At 40.1% G+C, this 20,064-nt stretch overlaps 1 protein-coding gene across 1 annotated transcript in view; it reads right to left on the bottom strand.

Annotated features, from left to right (window-relative positions):
- The window catches only part of ADGRB1 (adhesion G protein-coupled receptor B1), a 276,533-nt gene that overhangs the window by 20,749 nt on the left and 235,720 nt on the right, over nt 1–20,064 (bottom strand). Inside the window, exons 24-28 of the mRNA XM_085221766.1 lie at nt 19,057–19,142; nt 14,057–14,155; nt 6,721–6,892; nt 5,648–5,743; nt 2,652–2,706 (exon numbers count right to left, since the gene is read on the bottom strand). Of these exons, the coding sequence (XP_085077892.1) occupies nt 2,652–2,706; nt 5,648–5,743; nt 6,721–6,892; nt 14,057–14,155; nt 19,057–19,142 (508 nt within the window). The remainder of the gene's footprint in view (nt 1–2,651; nt 2,707–5,647; nt 5,744–6,720; nt 6,893–14,056; nt 14,156–19,056; nt 19,143–20,064) is intronic.

Here is a 20,064-nt window from a genome sequence, read left to right as displayed (position 1 = left end):
AGACTTTTAGCTCAGCATCAGTAAAGCTAATTGATATTGCTCACAGCACTGCCTGAAGCAGGCTTGAAGAAGTTTGGTGATCTCCAAATATGGAGCAGTAAGCTCCCAAAACAAACCTATGGAGTAAATCCTAACAAAAAATCCAAGTTACAAGCTTAAGAGTGGTGTCTGGATTATCTGCAATAAGTCAGTTTGAGAGCTGATGCTTCTTGGGCAAACTACAGTCAGGAACCAATGGGCTTATTTATATGTTGTATTATTCAAAGAGCAGATGCCTAAGAATTCCATTGATGCACCATATAGAGAGGTCCCCAAAATAGTGACTGTTACTAATTAGTTAGTTTGATGCGAACTAATAGCACTTTATCAGAGGATGATTATCTCTTCAGGCAGACATCAACAAACAGACAAACTGTATGGCTGTAAGGGAGGGAGCAAAGGAAGGGAGATCTAGGTTGTTAGAGAGCTGTTCATCAAGGGTCTTCTGCCTTTTGTCTGGGAAGCTCAATTTGGTAGCAAGAAATTCTTCAAGAAAGGCTCCTGTATTGTAGGAGTATGGAGTCTGCCTTGATTTTCAGCACAAAGTGTGCTGAGCATGCATTCAAATCATATCTGGTCTCATGAGCATGCCTTTTGCACATGGCATTTTGGAACAAAAGTCTTCAGTGTCAGAAAGGAAGGAGGAAGATAGATGAGATGAGAGAGTCAGCTAGAAATACAATTAGGGAGTATGAGACAGAGAAATAGAGAAAAAAATGAAGCGAACCTGAAAAAAAAGATAAATGGACAGAAAGAGACCATGAAATAAGATATCACAATGATAAGTGAGATAAATATACTATGACTATGATAGGCACAAGGAGAGGGAGTGAGGCTGAGAGAATGAGAGAAGATAAATAAGATATAGATAGATATTAGATAGATAAATGATAGTGACAGTGATAGACAATACACAGAAACACAACGACAAGGATAAATGCTGACAGAGATAGAAATACATAAATAACAGGTACAGCAAGACAGACAGCTGAGGACAGAGATAAATAAGTGATTGCAAGATATATACGGAGAGATGCAAGATAAATACATTAGAAGCAGATAAATAAATGATGGATTAGATAAAGAAAAAGATATAGACATACAGCTAGATATTGAAAAAGGGAGAGAAAGAATGAGAAGGAAAGAGAAAGAAATAAATAGGAAGGAAGGAGGGAAAGGAAGGAAGGGAAGGGAAGGGAAGGGAAGGGAAGGAAGGGAAGGGAAGGGAAGGGAAGGGAAGGGAAGGGAAGGGAAGGGAAGGGAAGGGAAGGGAAGGGAAGGGAAGGGAAGGGAAGGGAAGGGAGAAGGGAAGGGAAGGGAAGGGAAGGGAAGGGAAGGGAAGGGAGGGAAGGGAAGGGAAGGGAAGGGAGGGAAGGGAGGGAAAGGGAGGGAAGGGAGGGAAGGGAGGGAAGGGGAGGGAAGGGGAGGGAAGGGGAGGGAAGGGGAGGGAAGGGGAGGGAAGGGGAGGGAGGGAAGGGAGGGAAGGGGAGGAGGGAGGGAAGGGGAGGGAAGGGAAGGGAAGGGAAGGGAGAAGGGAAGGGAAGGGAAGGGAAGGGAAGGGAAGGGAAGGGAAGGGAAGGGAAGGGAAGGGAAGGGAAGGGAAGGGAAGGGAAGGGAAGGGAAGGGAAGGGAAGGGAGGGAGAGGGAAGGGAAGGGAAGGGGGGAGGGGAGGGAAGGGGAGGGGAGGGGAGGGGAGGCAGAAAGGGCAATAAAGAGAGTGATACAGAGAAAGAGAAAAAAGAGTTTCTCATGATGAGAACTGCACACACAGTATATACTATCTTTGTCTAAGGGAGATCCTGGTTTGGAAGATGTGAATTATATGCAAATGCCAAGCGAGCTGGTATTTGTCTTGCTTGGGAAAAGAGAGAGTCTGAGAAGGTAAATAAAAACCTAAATATCTACCAAAGGGAAAAATAATAACAATACAAAATCTCAGCCAAATGCTCAGACATGCAAGGAGCAGGAGAGCACAAAACCTGCAGAGACAAACAGCAAAGGAGACTTCAGAAGATCCAGACATCCCTTTGGGATGGGTTTTATTGGAGAAAGGCACAGTCTGTCCATGCAGATCTTCAGAATGTGTGTGACTGAACACACAGGAGAAAAGTGCAGGCAAAGGAGGAGAGACCTGACCCACCTCCATATATACAGGCAGCTTACAACTGCACCAGAAGCATGGGGCCAGTGGGAATGTTGGGAAGGCTCTCCAGGTTCCTGTCCTTAAAAACACCTTCTGAGTACAGAGCTACCTGAGGCTGGCCCTGATCAGCAGGTGTTAAAACAAAGAAGGATCACACCTGGAAGAGATGGAGCCCATCTCTTCTTCCTTGATTCTCTTCTCTGCCGCTGTGCTACAAGGACCATGGGTAAGAAGTAGTACTTGAGAGCTAAGTTTTTACCTTAGCTAGATGGTCAAGAGATCTGTGGGGGAATGGGACAAGCAAAGTATAGGGGAAAATTAGGGGAACTGCTTTCTTTCAGCCAGGGTTGAGAGTAAGGGCAGCCCACACATGCACATGCAAGCCACTATGACACACACAAATAAAGTAGAAAGGAAAAAAGATATGGCCTAGTTCAATCCCCAAACCAGGTCACTTGTCGATTCTCACCTGTGATGTGCTCACCTGATCTACAAGCCATATCCACATCCTTCTCAAAATCAGTCTGAAAGACAGAGAACACAGAAGATGTGGTCAAAAGAAGGTGGTGGGGAAAAGAAAAGCATCTGGAAAATGCAAAAAGTGCTTTAATTCAAGAATCAGACATAATCAGTGCTGGAAGAGTGGAGGAGAGACAATTTGCTTAGTCTTTGAAACAAGTAAAACAGAACATTATTTTTTCCAAATGTGGCTCTCAGATATTGGTAGAGCAGTAACACTGCTTTTTAGTTGGGTTCTTCTCACCCAAAAGCTAATTCCTGGGTTGTCAAATTTTGTGCAGATTCCTAATAAAGTAGGGACAAATTCTTGTCCTGATCTGTCTTGGACATATCTCCCCACACTTAGTCTCCTTCACCAGCACAAAAGGTCTGTAGAAACCATCCACAAGGTATAAACATTTCAATATTATCAGGCTTCCAGAAGAGATGGTTACAGAATTATCTTAGCTTTTTTACTGCTTATTTATTAGTAATTTTTTTGGAACATAAAATGAATTTGATGGGAATAAAAGATAAATAACACCAGACCAATATTAAAATGGGCAAGTGGGATGACAAAGAAAAATGTTATCACATTTTGATGACAAAGTTCCAGGAAAAAATGTAACTGAACAACCTGCACTAGCTCAAGCAATAAGAAAATAAAGGAAAAGTGCATATTTAATACCTGTCAACAAGATTTTGTGGAAAACCATTTACTCAGCTAAGCTTTTTTTAATACACTGAGAAGATTTTGAGATTAGCGGAAAAGGTAATGGTAAAGATGCTGTCCTGCAAAGACTTGGATTTCTTGAACGTGATCACTGAGGACAATGAAAAGGCTGATGTTCTCAATGCCTTCTTTACATCTGTCATTAATAGTCAGACCAGTTATCCTCAGGGCACTCTATCCCCTGACCTGTAAGTCTGGGATAGGGAGCAGAATAAACTCCCCATGATTCAGGTGGAGGCAGTTAGAGACCTTCTACTCCATCTCGACTGTCACAAGTCCATGGGGCCAGATGGGATTCACACAAGGGTGCTGAGGGAGTTGGTGGAGATGATTGTTAAGCCACTTTCCACCATTTATCAGCAGGGAAGTGATTGTTCCCTGTACTCAGATCTGGTGAGGCCACATCTCATGTACGATGTTCAGTTTTGGACCTCTCACTGTAAGAAAGGCATCAAGGTTCTGGAGCATGTTCAGAGAAGGGCAACAAAGCTGTTGAGATGACAGGAGCACAAGTCTTATGAGGTGCAGCTGAGGGAAATGGGATTATTTACTCTGGAGAAGTGCACGCTCAGGGAAGACTTTATTGCCCTCTGCAACTCCCTGAAAAGAGGTTGTGGTGAGATAGGGGTCAGTCTCTTCTCCTAGGTAACAGTGATAGAATGAGAGGGAATGGCCTCAAGGTGCATTAGTTTGGATATTAGGAAAAAGCCTACTTCTCTGAAAGAATGGTCAGGCACTGGAACAGGCTGCCCAGGGAAGTGGTTGAGCCACTGTCCTGGAAGTGTTCAAGAAACTGGAGATGAGATACTTAGGAACATGGCAGTATTGGAGATTGGTGGGCGGTAGGACTTTTCCAACCATAATGATTCTGTGATTCTATGATTCTTTGGTTACAGTACAATTCAGTCACTGTAAAATAACAGTGTACCTCTCTAAAATATCAGTAGTGAGCCATCATTCATGCCTGGATTTGGGAGTTCTTTGTGCTTGGATATGAAAAAAATGACTGTAAGCTTGCTACTTCTCAACACGTCAAACAATAGTACAGAAATAAAAAAGCTAAAATCTTGGAGAATTTTGCAAGGTGGCTGATAAATGAAAGCAGAGAATTGTATAAAGGGACAAAAATCTGACGCTTCAGAATACACTTCTTGGGATGGTAACAATAGAATTACAAATTCAATGTCCACACTTTTAAATGATACTGAGTTTGAAGGACACATAGAAAAGTATAGAAATAATTTGATGTCTTACAGAAGGAGAATAAAATAACTCAGTGTGTTAATTTATTGAAGGATATTATTGTCTGTTATTGAAGGAGATGTATGAGGCACACAAGGGACTTTCTAACTACACATTAAAACGCATAGCAAGAAGTCTGAAAACCTGAAGACTATGCATTTAAATAGGAAAAAATGCAGGTGTTTTAACAAACATTTAGTGATATGTGATAGGATATTAAATGCCTTGATGTCTTGACCTAAAGATTGTGCTTTTGAAATCAGACCTCATATCCAAGCACAAGCTGGACTACTTAGTTTAGGATAGCAGTGACTGCCAGAAATTCATGAGGTTGTGATACAGGTCTAATACTAACTGGATGTTTTGTTCACATCCTGAAAGCGATTGTCCAGATGTTGTTACTCCAACCTCAGAAATCAAATGTTTCTTGTAGAATCTACATGCTAACACCAGAGCAGATGTAAGATGATTCCTCACAGTTTATTATCCTACTGTCTTATGTAGATTGTTTGTAAAGGATTTACACAAAAGGACTGAGGTTTACAGTGCTTAAGCTATATTCCTAGTGAAGCTATGTAAACAAATATGCTTGAAACAGCATCTTTATAATAATGACTGTGATCCAAAATGCTGTGATTAAATCAATTAAACTGCTGTATCTCAGCTCCAGCTAGAATGAGGCAGTATGATGGAGATGAAAAGATCTGGGAGACTGAAGAGGTATATTTTCCCTTTGTGTTTTCTGGAAAAAGAATGATCTCGCCAAAATGGATGCAAAACTTCGTGTATAAGTTCTAGCCCCTGAATGTTATGATGAAAAGAAATAGGACTTCTATGAAAGAGCCTGTGCTATTTTTGTTCAAGTGCAGGTTTAAAAGAAAAAGGAGTGTTTATTGCAAAACATATGGTGGACAGAGCCCTTTGTTTATCAGTTAAGTGTTAAAAATGCCCATAAGTCTCTTAATAATAGACTAGATAGTAGTTTTCCCTACCATTAGTTGAGCGTGTCCGTTCTGAAATGACCCCCCAGAGTCTCCATTGCCCTCTTCCTGGCGGTCTACTACTCGGCACTTCACAGCATCTTGAACCTGCAGGAAGGAGCAAATGGATTTGCACAAGTCAGAATCAGACAGAAGTACCAAAACAAATCAAATTCTTTTGACAGCAACAACAACAAATATAGCTTTGGTAGTTCACGCTACTTTTATGATGGATGCTATTACATAAATCATTCTATTTGTGTCTACAATGTCTGATTACGATCCTGTACCAGTTGAAATATATATCTGATCCAAGATTTACTGAAATGAATGAAGAAGAAAAAAATGCAAGTGACTAAAATGGGAGTAAGATGCAGGCTCATATTCATAATGCAATTAGTTGAAGCAACCTCAGCCAAGTTGGTAGTGTAATTCCATTGATTTCACTGGTCTGACATAAAGAATTTATTTGTTTTACTTAATTTAAAGGAGCTATAAGAAGATAAAATGAATACTGAGAAAAAAAAAAAAAAGGCTCCCTGTCTCTGTTATTCATAAAAAATTATTCCTTTTCTTCCCTGATATACTTTACCATTTTAAGTCTCCACAGGGAGGCTGGAGAAAATTTACTCAATTTCCTCACTTGATTATTGCTCACATTACTTTCTAGCTCGAATATCTACGTGCTATTGCCAACATATAAGCCTTCTGTTAACCTTGGTGCGAGTTGCCCTTCTCAAAATCAAATAAGAAAATTTGATTTCCTTAAGATTCCATATTTGGAGGCGTGTAAACATTCTGGAAACAATAATGTTCAACAAGCCAAGACTGATATCTCAGTTGGATGAAATGGTAGGTTAAGAATGTCCTCCAAATTGCATTCCACAGTACACTCAGCATAGCAACCACTGATTCATTCTTGCTTGCATTCCATGTTTTGATTGATAACAGCATGGCCATTTCTTTGGTCACTGCATACAGGAATGCAAAAGCTCGTAGGATTAGAAAAGTTACCAGGCTGATTAGCCTTTTTTCAGATATTTTCTATTGTAAGTATTTTGGTTATATAAAAGAGAACTGCTCACCTCCCTCCTAAGGATACAATGGACCATCACAATGACAAAGCCTTCCAATGAGTCAAAGACAGCAAAAAGGATCTGGAAGAGCGCTGACCGCCGATCTGTGATTGCCAGAACTGCAGACATCCAGGTGAGAGCCAGGAGGGGCAGGACCACACAGGAACTCCAAAGGGATGCCCTGTTAAGGGAGAGGAAAAGCAAATTCAGCCCCACTTTAGCCTCACTTGATTCCATGTGGGATGCTAATTCAGCCTCCTGATCCCATGGGGCTTCAGAAGACTTCTCCAGCAAATGCATACTTGTGCTGGATGTCTTCTGAGCCCCAGCCACAGGGAAGCAGGAAGATGCTTTGCACACTCACTCTACCAAAACAGGTGACACACATTTCTATGGGAGGGACTACTAGCCAATGGTGCAGTCATGCATAAAACTTGAGGTGGGGAGGAAGGATGCAGATACCTCACTCCTCCCCTCATGCCCTTCCCACTCTATGTCACTAGAGCACAATGATGACATTTCCCAAGGAGAGGAGACAAAATACAGTCACTGTAAGTTGCCAGGGGAAAGGGGAACAGTTGCAGCAGAGGCTGGTTTGTCACGATGGCTGTCAGTACTCAGGTTACAGACACTTGGACTTCCACAGCACATGGAAGACACCAACAAGTGGGGACGTGTCACAGTTTCAAGTAACTAAAACAGACAAGCATTGAGCTGATGTGAAGAATGGCATTTTGCTGTTACTCCCCTTCTCTGTTGCTGTTGGTCCCTACAATTCTAAATCTGTGAACATCAGGAAATGTAACTCAGATAACTCTGAATTGAAATTTTTTAGTTTTCTTGTGTATCTCCTTATCTGAAAGCATTGAAAAAACTGCAGCTGCTTCTAACTTTAGCAAGGGTTGGAAATAATAGTTCTTGGGGGAAATGCTGGGTTAAAATCCTTTGAGATTTGGCAATTGTTAATGCACAAAAGAGAAAACTTTCTGCAAGGTTAGTACTGTCATGTGAACATCCACCTTTTTTTATGACTAATGGCTTTACAAATGAGAAAGCAGCTTTGTTTCCATGGACGATTCAGCCACTCAGCTATCTCACCAAAATAACTTTAATAGCAAGTTATGGAGATTTTAGGCCACCTATTGTCCTATATATTTGGTGCATCAGGAGAATTTCTTTGTGGTCTTATACCAAACAAACAGAAGTTGACCTATGCACCAAGCAAATAACAAATCGAGCTTCAGGATTTCCTGAGTAGAAAACCTCAGCCTATTTACTAACAAATATATACAGGTAACACAATAAATTACAGGACATGTATTGTGACACACAGTTTACAGTAGGTACATGGAGCTTGCTTACCATCTTCTGATATGTGATCAAGATTTTAATGTTTACTTGCTGGTTATCCAGGTATCACTCTCACGAACCTCAGTGAGAGTTCTACCTGAACAAAGCTGGAGCTTGGACTTGGATATGAGCATCAGGATATAATGCCATGGCTTCAGTTACAGGGTTTTTCAAGGACTGTTACATCTGTTCTGCTGTAATGACCACATACTGGAGTGACAGGTTATTTTTGTAATCGTAACGATGCTTTGACTGCAAATATTTTTACAAACTGTTCAGGTTCAGATGTGCTCCTTTTAATCAATGTGATTTCCCTACAGGAGCAATTAAATAGCATAGACTGTTTTCTACTAAAATAAGCATTATGACGCTTCCTTGTAAGATAAGGGCCACGATATAATGTAGATATAATTTTATATAGGATAAACTAAACTTTAATGTCTGATAGGAACTATAATTTTAATGCATTATTAAAAAAAAGAACCAGCAGCCAAAGACAACTCTCAACCAAACAACTGCCAAGCAGATGATTTAATTCCACTTCTCTCCTAACCCACTGAAATGTGTTTCATTATACTGAAGTAACTGAAATCTCTCATTGCTTTCATTTGCAACGGTGCATTAATAAAATTGGCAAAGCAGGAAGTGCAGTAAAAGTCAAAGGTGCAGAAAAGCTAAATGAAAAGATGAGGTTTGCTCCATAACAGCTGCTCTAGATGTGACTTCAGTGCACTGCCAACCATATCTGAGAGTGGATTTGATCTCTACATATTGTGCCTGAACCAGAGATCTATAATTGCATGGAGTTTCCCATTCTTTGAAAGAAAAGCCACATCAGGTTGACAATAATGTGGGTCTGGATTCAAGATGCCACCACAACATGGATGCAATTATTCCTTACCTATGAAGGGAACCCTTCAGAGCTCCTGCTGTTTTTAGGTTGGACTCAATGAGTCTTTCCCAGCCCTACATTCTGGGCTCCACATTTAGGTGGACTTCATCATTGCTTCCAACATAAGCAACCTTAATACCAGCACTGCTCTCTTCACACTTCCAACTCAGTGATGGCAACAATATTATGCCAGATATTCAGTTGGTATAAATCAGAATTTTTTCAACTGAGTCAGCTTCTGTCTTACATCACCTGAGATTACAGTCTGACTTTCTGTCTTCTTTGTGATTCATCTTGCAGATACTTTCTTAACAATATTCTTTCCTTACAAATGTTAGCGAAATGTTCCTTGACATTTAATGCATAAAACTTTATTCTCAGGCAACAGATGGCAATGGGTCATAGCACTATAACTTACTCTAATTTAACTTTCAGAGCTTGGCTTAGATTTTGAAATATTAAATTAAAAAGAATAATAATAATAATAAAAGGTTCCATTAAAAATATCATATCAGAATTGAAATTTCTAAAGAAAAATCAGGGAAAGGTAAATGGGTTTCTTGTGATTTGTACTTAATTCCACTTCTGTGAGCTGAATACATAGCAGAACTCATACTTCTGCCACTTTTCTGTCTGCCTCTTTGTAGGAGGCATCCATAGAAGGTACCATAAAAATTTACAGGACCTAAGAAGCATCATGTTATAGTGCCACATGCTGTGAGATGAAGTGATGATTTATTGTGCAACAACACTCTGATTACTTAACAGCTCTTCATTATGGGTTATCTATGATCAATTAATCTAAGATTTTTATTGCCTGAGACAAAGGGTCAGTCCCTTCAGCTGGCAGATGAAGAAGACATTTATCCTACTGATTTATCCTGATTTATTGACTGCATACATGACAGCACTAATTGTGAGTGACAAATATCAAGGGGATATCATTACATTGCACTGTGGAAGCGTAATGCTGGCTTATTGCCTGATGACCACCATATGACAACGTTACTCAGCAGTACTGTTGTAATATCACATTTTTCTACCCTACCACACTGTGTTACTGCTGCATTGCAGAGAAAGTGCATTATTTTGGGATACGGTCATGTCATGGCACATTGTAACCAAGTATATTTACAAGGCTATGTAATAACATGGCCACGCATTGAAGTTTTCCACAGCTTTATCCAGTACAGCAAAGACTTAACCTCTAAACCAGCTTTAGCAGAGAGCTGGTAATGGCCTCTGGTCAATATATCAAAAACTAGATGTGGTTTTGTTCTTTATCTAACTGGTATCATTGGGAGACTTCATCTTTGCAATAAATAAGTAAAAAATAGATAAATAGCAGGATATACTGATGGGAGTTAGAGTAGCAATGGAAAGAACAAAAAAGGGCTTTTGGAAATAAAGATCTACATGAAGATCTAAAGGCCTGTGCCCTGACAACGGACAAATGCAAGGGAGCACAATATGTGTTAACAATTATATAAAAGGCCATTATGAAAATGTAAACGATCATTCTTCTCATTACTCAAGGCTGACAGGACAGTAAGTACACAAAGTTTAAGAAAGAAAAAGAGAAAAAACAACTTTGTAACTCAGAAAGCAGATCCTGGAGAAGTTTCCGAGAAACTTCTTTTAACTCAATATGTGTAGAACTAAGACAGGAAATCTGCAACTTACAAAGAGAGTCCCCATGCTTTTACCATGCATGGGGAGTACAGAAACCCAAGACATTATTCCTGTTTTCTCCAGAAGATGACTCTTCTATCAGTTACTGCTATCTTCACAATATGACTAAGAATACAGGAGATCAAATGCCTCTGAATTAGGCAGGTAGGAAATGAGGTAGCTATGGGCACACTTCTTGATTATTCATCCTTAATAAGGAAAATAGTTATTTCACAGTCCAAGAACCCATAGGGTCTGAGTATTGTCCACAGGTTAAGGATTCAATTTTGAATTCATTTAACTATGCAAACAACACTGTTCCTGATGAACAGCCTCCTTCATAAAACCAACCATGTACAAAAATATTGATTCACCAGAATCACAATACTGGAAAAAGTATATATATATAAGTGTCCAAGACTTCTTGAAATGGCTTTGAGCCAAGAAAAAATGTAAATCCCTTAGATGGGAGATTTGATACAATGAGATGGTGTAAGATGGATGATGCATGAAAGTCATGAGGGCTCCATGATTTTGACAGACCCTTGCATGGGTTGCCTGAAAGACCAATATGCTGTGCCAAGACTTGAACCAATCTTTTCCCTATATTCAAAATTTGAGTTTCTATATTTGCAATGCACTGTTTGGCAAGAATTCTATCCTTCCTTCCTTTCTTCCTTCCTTCTTCCTCCTTCCTTCCTCCCTTCCTTCCAATAGCAATCCCTGGTGTCTTCAGGGGCTGTCCACTTTCAGAGTAAATAGAAAGAAATCATATGTCCTTGAAGTGCTCCTGTCTGAAATAACATCATTCATGATTAGCAAAGACAAATGAGTTATAAGGCACTATTTCACAGGCTGAGGCTGATGTACAGGTAACAATTAAAAGGAAAGAAAGATGGCAACAGATGTCTTCCAGTAGCAGTGCACGGCCTGGTTATTATCCAAAGAAGTCAGTAAAGAAAGCTTTATTTTAACCCACAGATGTCAAGTCTGGCTTATGTTTAACAGGTCACAGACATACACTATTTTCCTTTTATCATTTCCCTAGTCAAGAAATTGCATGATTTCCAATGGATATTTTTTTCTCTTCTGTTATGATTTCTATCAGCTCTTCCACCAGGGTTTACCATGTTTTCACTTAGTTACAGATTCTTTCTCTGACCCTTCTCTCTTAGACACAGATATTACCATGAAGAGCTGCTGAGAACTTCTCTGATTTTTTCAAGAAATTGGACAGAGGTTATATTTTTTCACTTCATGCTATCTCAGGGATGAGTCTTTGAAACCTATGGGAGGTGAGTGGGAAAGGGCATGGGGAACCTCAGAAGGAATGAGTCAAGAACATCCCTAATTTACTCTCTGCCAAGCAGCTACGGCTAATTCAACATCAAAGAGGAGCTAGGAATCCTCACTGCATCTGGTTTATGGTACAAGATCTCAAAATGGAATGGGAAAGCTAGCCCAAGGTTTGAGTCAAGGCCAGCAGAATGGTGGCAGTGACATGAAGTATAGTGAAGCGTAGTCAAAGCTTTGCCTTATTGATAACCTTGTTTATGATAGACTTGGAGGAAGAAAAACAGTTCAGCTTCAGAATGAAGGGGAGAAAAAAGGTCAGTTGAGAGATGAGTTTACTAATTAACGTATAGCTCCTTTTGCAAGGATAATAGCATGGGATGTTTCAGGTGTATTGGCATTAACCTTCTAAAGGTATTCTATCTACTGCAAAAAGAAAAGATATATTCTTTTACATGGGTCCTCTAACCTCTACCAAACTACCTAAATCAGAAAAGCAGGACAATAGGAGATCTGGATTTCATATCTCCTTTTTTTTTCTAAGTTGACGATGAATTAGAATGTATGACTTATGAAAGACCAATGTCAGCCTATAGGGAAGGATTTGAGACTGCTTTACTTTTTAAATGAAATTATTATGAACTGAAAGCCTCTCCTACCTAATAGTTAACTTTTTTAATAGTAAGGCTTCTGCTAGTTTAGCATTCCTCTGCAGGTCATAGGAAACCAAAATGCAGTGACCTGCTAATTCCAGACTCGTGATATGCATGTCTGGACCAGTGCCATCTCAGCATCTCCTCTGGGCACTGTTGCAAAAGGTAAATGAACAAGTGTGGCAGTGAAAAAGAAATAGGAATGTTTTAGGTTTTGTTTGGGAATAATAAAATAAATAAATAAATAAATAAATAAATAAGAATTTGTTTAGGTTTTACTTCTCATAGAAATTGTCATGTCTTAAGTGAGGTGATGGCAAATTTTCTTTCTAACAACAATTTATCATTTTTCAGATATATGTATTTTTCCCTAACCTGCTTTCGATTTTCTAGAAACAGCTATTTTCAGGAAATAATAATAATAATAATAATAATAATAATAATAAACAGAGAGAAATCCTCACATTTTGATTTTGTTTCACATTTCTGCATTTTGAGATTTGGCTCTCAACTGCATATTTTTGTTAGCTTAATTAAAGCCAGGATTTCTAGAAATTGAAGATGTCTGAAACTGTTGCACACACTTTATAGGTATTACTGTAAACATTAAAATCAAAATATAGCATCACCTTGAAAGGATGTAAATAACACAGTTTCAGAAAGGGAATGAGGAAAGACAAATCTTTCCTCATTGCTCTCCCTCCTACCTTAACCTTTGGGAGAAAAGCCAACAATATAAATAGTAACAACTTCTCCAGCAGAACAAACCCCTGACATTTTATAATCTAATTTATTTTTACTAACTCCAGTTGCATCTAGGAAGAGATTTAACAGCATTTGACTTTCATAACACAGAGCCATGAAACACTTTCAGATTTTGAGAACTAATTCCAAGTGCTTTTAAGGGTACAAAAGAGAGACAGTCAACAGTTATCAAATCAGAAATGCAGCCCTGTGAGGTATTAAACTTAACTCTAGCCGTGTAGAAGAGAAAAATACCAAACGCCAGTAGATGGTTCACCAACTCAGTTAAATCATGTTCAGTGCTCTGCAGTCTCACTGGAGTAAAAAACTCAAGCATATGCTGAAGGTAAACTAGCCCCATTCTATCTATAAAATTAACAGAAATGAGAATTTTAAGTCCGTAACTTAAGGAACTAAATTGAATCGGGGCAAGAAATATATACCAGTCCCTTTGTCTTCCATGGGCTGCTCACATGCTTCAATCTAGGCATGTCATAGAGTGCTTTTGAGGATCCAGCCCCTCAGTTTTTGCTTCAAGGACACTGAATAAGCCCTACACTACTCATGGCCCACAGAATGAGGTCAAGGAAAGGTGGGGATATAGGGAAGTGGGCAGGGACACGGGGAGAGAAAACAAACAGGAACTGGTGAGGGAGGGGGGAAATGAATGAGGGAAATAATAATAAAAATAAAAGAAAGTGGAAAGAAAGAAAGAAAAGAAGTTGAAATTAGAGGAACTAACATGGCGTTACTGGTGGCTGTGGCCGAAACTTCAGCAGAAGAAACTACTCCACACTTGGAACATTTGAGCGTCATGCCGTAAAGGGGCACTGCCATCTGACTGCAATTAAAACCAAAAGACTGAAACAAAACAAAACACTTTGCTCATGAACACAAACGTACAAAGGAAAGGGAAAGAGAAGCCAAAAGAAAGAAAGAACAAAGGAAAGAAAGAAGAAAGGGAATCAACCAACCATACCCAGTTTGAAAAGAAAAATGAAAGACAGGCAGAAATAAAATTCTCTCATCTGTACCACTCCAGATGCGAGCAATGGGAAAATGTATGACTCAGAGGCATTGTTGGTGCCACTGGAGAGGGTGGAACTGTGTTGGTGAAAGTTTTACCAGATTCAGGGTGTCTCTCTCTGGCACCCATGGAAGAGAAACCAGTACTGCTCTCCCAGTCTTCACTTCCTTCTTTTGGTTTGTTTTTTGAGAAATTGCTCTTTTCCCTCTTGGCCTTTATGCTCCAAAACAAAAAATGGTGGCAGGGTTGTACAGTAGAAGGCAAGAAGTAGGGCTGTGGGGACTACTTAGCTTGTTTCCCAAAGGATAACACATGGCCCTTGTGTGCAAGTCCTCATCTCAGTGGAAACACCCATAACATAGAATCATTTGTTCATTTGAGTTGAAAGGGACCTTTGAAGGCCATCTAGTCCAAGTCCTCTGCAATGAACAGGGACACCTACAGCTAGATCAGGGTGCTCAGAACCCCATCCAGCCTGACTCTGAATATTTCTTGGGACATGACATCCACCATCTCCCTGGGCAACCTGTGCCAGTGCCTCACCATCCTTTTTGTAAAAAACATTTTTCTTTTTGGCAGCTGACAATACCAAGAGATAAGGTACTCTTTGGTGGCTTCATCTATGACTAAGAGCATGCACATACAACAGCTGCATATGTCCTTGAAATTAAGGGTGTTTTGCCAGACCATCAATTTGCTCATGGAGAAGCCCTATGAGTTTTAAACTCGGCAAAGTGGACACACTGACTACTTTTGAGATATTTCTTTTCTCAAATCTTGTTTTGGAGTTGAAAATATCTTTGGGATGAATCCTGAGACTTGTTCGTGTAGGTTGCTCCCTCTTTCTGGAGGAGATCAACCATAGAGACAGGCTGTTGTGGGCTGCTGGTACATAATGTGTTGTGGACTTAGGGAAGGGTATGTCCACAGTTTTTAGATGTTTGTATGTATGAACAGCCAGCTGTTACCTGGGAGCTCAGAAGCCACACGAGCTGATGACTGGCCCTTTTTCTTTCCAGAATTTACTACTTTTAACTCACTGCCTGGTTTGCACAGATCCATGCTGCCCAATCAGATCTGGCATAGAAAATGGGCAGGAGACTGCAAAACATCCTGCAGACCTACACACAGTGCCTGATGTCAGAGAAGCATCACTGATGATAGCATGTCTGTCATTCCTTGGTGATGGCAGTGAAGCTGATGATGTTTAGAATTACTAGACCTTGGGTTTTTATAGCTGGGAGAGAGATTAGGAAACTTAGCTGATGGTTTCCTAACATTTATGGCTTTGTGTTCAGTCTCACTGCAAAAAGAATACACCTATAAACACCAACACAGCATTATCAGTGTTCCTAGTGGTCATTGAGCTTAATTTAATGGCTATTCATTGTCTTTGAATTAGTTACAGTGACATAAGCCATCACTGCCTTCCAAAATAAGGACTCATAACTAAGATGTCTCACAGCAACTTTCAGCCTTGAGACACAGAGAAAATTAGTTCCCGTGTCAATAAATTCCTATCTTCCAGGCAAAATGGTGTAAATCCAGTGAGGACAGTGGCTGAACTAAAGATAAAGTGGGTCTTGAGAGGCATTAAGTGCATGACCCTTAAAAAAAATATGGTCCATCCCCAGACCTATAAGCCACAAAGAACAGATAAGCAGAGAGACAGAGAGAGGCAGAGATAGGCAGCAAAAAGAAAATAGATTGATTCAAGGAATTTGATGGAAAACTGTACCAGAGAAACATGAATGACACTGAACCACAAAGAACCAGCCAAAAGACCACTATAACACACAACTGTAATTGCTGTTGGGTGCATTTATGCAGAAAGTTGTAAGCAGTAAGCACAGATGTGGGTACATTTGTATTCTGATTCGTTCTACTATGGGGCTTGAGGTTGTTAATATATTGAATTTCCATGCTAGGTTTATATTGGTGCATGTATGTATGATAGGGTAGCTAATGGAACAACCACAGTGAATAATGCATTCATTTAATTTAGCTTTTTCTTCCTCTTAAAATATCCACGAACAGCTCACAGACTTATCGCATGTGTATTGTGAAGCCTGGACTTTGCTACTAGATACTGAACAGTGCTTTACACCATGCACAGCCCATGTTTCCAACATGAAACACTTCCAGATGAAGGGCAATCCAAATCTGTCCCTATTTTAATATAGTCATTATTTTCCCAATTACTTGTCTTGGCACTAACCATCCAGCTCTGCCATACCCCAGCAGCACACGCAGAGAATGTTTCATACAAGGTGTTGGAGCAACCTTTATCAAGTCAATCAGCAGAAGGATAAAAGAAGTAAAGCTCCTCTAAGGGAGAAGTTGGGAAAACTAAACAAAGCTCCTGTCTCTTTCCAATGGCTACAAAGGAAGCCTGGGGAGATTAAACTCAGCAGGCTAAAATTAGTCTTTGTGAATACACCCTATAGTCTCATTCTTCTTCCCTGACTACATAAGCACACAAATGCTTCTGGAATAAATGTTGGCTGAATAAATTTAAAATTCATTTTAAAGGTCCCTGCATCCAGCATGAAAACATTTGCTTTTAGTAGCACTCATGTCAACAAGACAAAAAATGCTATTGGTGCAGCTGACTGCAGAATAAGGATGGTCAACCTCGGGGAAATACAGGAGCACTGCAAGCAGGTATTTGCTGAGAACCTCTTGCAGGGTTTTCTCCCCATCTCTAACACAGGATATTTGCCTGGAAAGGATTTGTGGCATCCATGTGCAATGTGCAAGCTCTCCATGCAACCACATCTACCTCTCCACAGCCTCGTTTTCTGATACAAGTATAAAGATATTTCTGATAAATGCCTTTAGAAAATCAAAGCTTCATGACATCAGTAATCACAATGATTTCCTCTGTTAACTATAGGGCAAGACTTATTGTGTCTGAGGTATTATTTTGCAGAAGCTGTTAACACTACTTTATTAATGACAACCAATCTGGGGTATATGTGCTGGGCTCCTCATTCAATAGGTCAATTTCCCCTCCTTTTTTGGGAGGATTTCCCTTTTTTTTTTTTTTTTTTTTTCCAACACTGAACCATACTTCTTGCCTCTGCTAAAGGAAACACAACGTTTCTTTATACCATCTCCTCAGATCCAAACATGTCCGAGGCCATGACTCAGTCTGATTATCTTCAGATCTACCCTCCAACACGGTTCCCAAGCCCAGGCCAGAAGCAGCTAGCTAAAGGGAGGAGCATCGGGGATCCCAAAAGCATCCCCCCCAATCTCAGCAGGTGCACTTGGAAAGGAGAACAAAATCACTTAGCACAGAGAAGGCTTAAAAGTGCTGCACACACACACACGGACATGAAAGGGGGGAAAAAAGAGAAAAGAAAGAAAAAACAAAGAACATCAGAAAAAGGACTTTTTTTTTTTTCGCTTTGTTGGCTTTGTTGTCAAAGTATAACTGTGAGTATGATCAATAACCAGCTGATAGGTATTAAATAAGATCCTTCTGTGTGCAGTTTAACTTAAAGAGGGACAGACTGATAAGCAGCAACTCGCTGCTCTGGTAATCCAATAAATGATTTATTTCAGCATTGACTTTTCAGCGTAATTACCTTTCTGTAGACTCTGCCTGCAGTTAAGGTATTTTCCTGAGTTCTCTTTGTAAAAAAGGCATCAGCCAGATAAAGCATTTCCTTGTTAGTGGTTGCTTAAAGCAATGCACTAAGGTCACTTACTCACATACATATTTAACCCAGCAATAACACATACCTCTGATCACCCAAAAGGACTTAATTTTCCTCTTGTAATAAATATCTTACTTAGGCATCAAGATTTTTTCCTCATTGTACCAAGGAACTATACCATTTGGCCAGGTCAACACTGTAGATTAAATGTGAGCCTTCTCTTGTTCCTTCTTCTCTGGCTAGATAAGAGCTTGCTTCTGCTCTCAGTTTTGATGCCATCACTAAATAGATGCATTGTCAATAGTTTGGAAGTAAGCCAAGGGAGGGCCTTGTGTGGTTGCTGTCATACTGGCTGCTGTCAAGAGCTGTGAAATAAACTCTTCCATTACACTACAGAGTAAACCACTTAGCACCAGGCCTGGGCTTCAGAGATTCAGGTTTGAGTGGTGACTGTGGAAAAGGGAGAATTTCAGGAGGTAACAGAATTTCTTCTTGCAGAAGAGATACCTTTCTCTACTGACCACTCATATACTAATTTGTTCACTTGTATGCCTTCAAAACTCTTTCCTTCAAAGCACTGTGTACCTTTGCCATCCCTCAGCCATCTGCCAGCTGCTAGATGCAATCCTGCTGTCACACAGCCCATGCCACGTGCCAAACTCAGCAATGACACATCCCTCTCTGAACCAACTAATTCTCCAGGAGCTAGTGAAAAGAATCACTTTCTTTTTCCTATATTTTGGAAGAATATGTCAGTTCGGGATGAAGCCTTTTTAACAAAGAGCTGAATTCAGTCTCTCCCTATATCAGTAAGGTACTGCTTCTTGTTTTGTTATTTTGTTTTCTGACTCTGCGCTGAGTAACAAGGCAGAAATATTAATCCATGGATTTCTTTGTTCGTTTGTTCCATTTTGTTTAAAACTGCTTTTGCTTGTTTCCATCTCCAATCTCTCTCTGTATTTCTCACCTGGTTATTGACCACAACCTTGGTTTTTTTTTGTTGTTGTTTTTTGTTTTTATTCTTTACTTAGATGTATTGATAAGGCATACCCTGCCCGTTCCTTCAGTTTCTTATCTGTTATTCCATCTTTGGATACAAGTTTGTTAAAAACCAGAATGCCAATAACCATGTTCACCTGTTGAAAGAAAAACAACACACAGTTTTGTTCTCAGGTGGGGCAGATCACACTCAGCAGTACAGAAGGAACAAAAGGGCAAGCTGAGCCCTTTTTTCTTCCCAAAGCTGGGTGACAGTCACATCTCTGCAGGCCACCACCCCTCTTATCCCCTTACCATCCCGCCTCCCTTGGGCATCAATCTGAGTACAGGAAAGCAGAATGCAGCTGGCAGCAGCTCAGAGAGGTCTGCACGGGCCAGGACAAGGCTGTAAAGTGCTCAAAATGCTGCAGGGCTCATAAAATCACAGAATCATTTGAGTTGGATGGGCCCCTTAAAGGTCACCTAGTCTAACTCCCCTGCAATTAACAGTGACATCTGCAGCTAGATCAGGTCAAATGTATGCTCAAGATCGAGCCAAACTCAAAGCATATAAGTATTTTTTCAGGATAAGACAAATTGAAAGTGGCCAATGCAGGGGAGAGAAGTGGCATGACACAATTTCAAAAGTGTTTTTTTTTTAGAATCTGTGGTCCAAAAGCAGCAGCACTAATAGGACAGCGTGGTATGCTCCAGATGGATAGTCATCATTCCTGATCAGTGAAGCACCACTGCTGCTCTCAGAATTAAGAGATGGAGAGGTACTTGAGTAAGCAGAAATATCAGCTGCTATGGTTAAGATATCTTGAGAAAGACTGCAGATTGCACAGCTCATGGATTAGCCATCTATCCATTTCCAAGAAATTAGTAGGCAAAGCAACTTTACACAGCCCTTCGTTCTGCTTTGTTAGGGTAAGAGCACAGATGTCTGTATCAGTCAGGTATAAAATTCACAGGGAAATACAAGCTGTGCAGAGCTAAGGTCTTTCAAAGAGATGTTGAACTCCTCAGTGCTCCATTTTGATTCCATTCACCACTGCCAGCTGCATCTGTTTTACAAAC

This window comes from Meleagris gallopavo, chromosome 3 (genome assembly GCF_905368555.1).
Source record: "Meleagris gallopavo chromosome 3, MGAL_WU_HG_1.1, whole genome shotgun sequence".
Taxonomy (NCBI): domain Eukaryota; kingdom Metazoa; phylum Chordata; class Aves; order Galliformes; family Phasianidae; genus Meleagris; species Meleagris gallopavo.
Note: the sequence above shows the minus strand (reverse complement) of the source record. Positions and strands in the feature narration are given on the sequence as shown.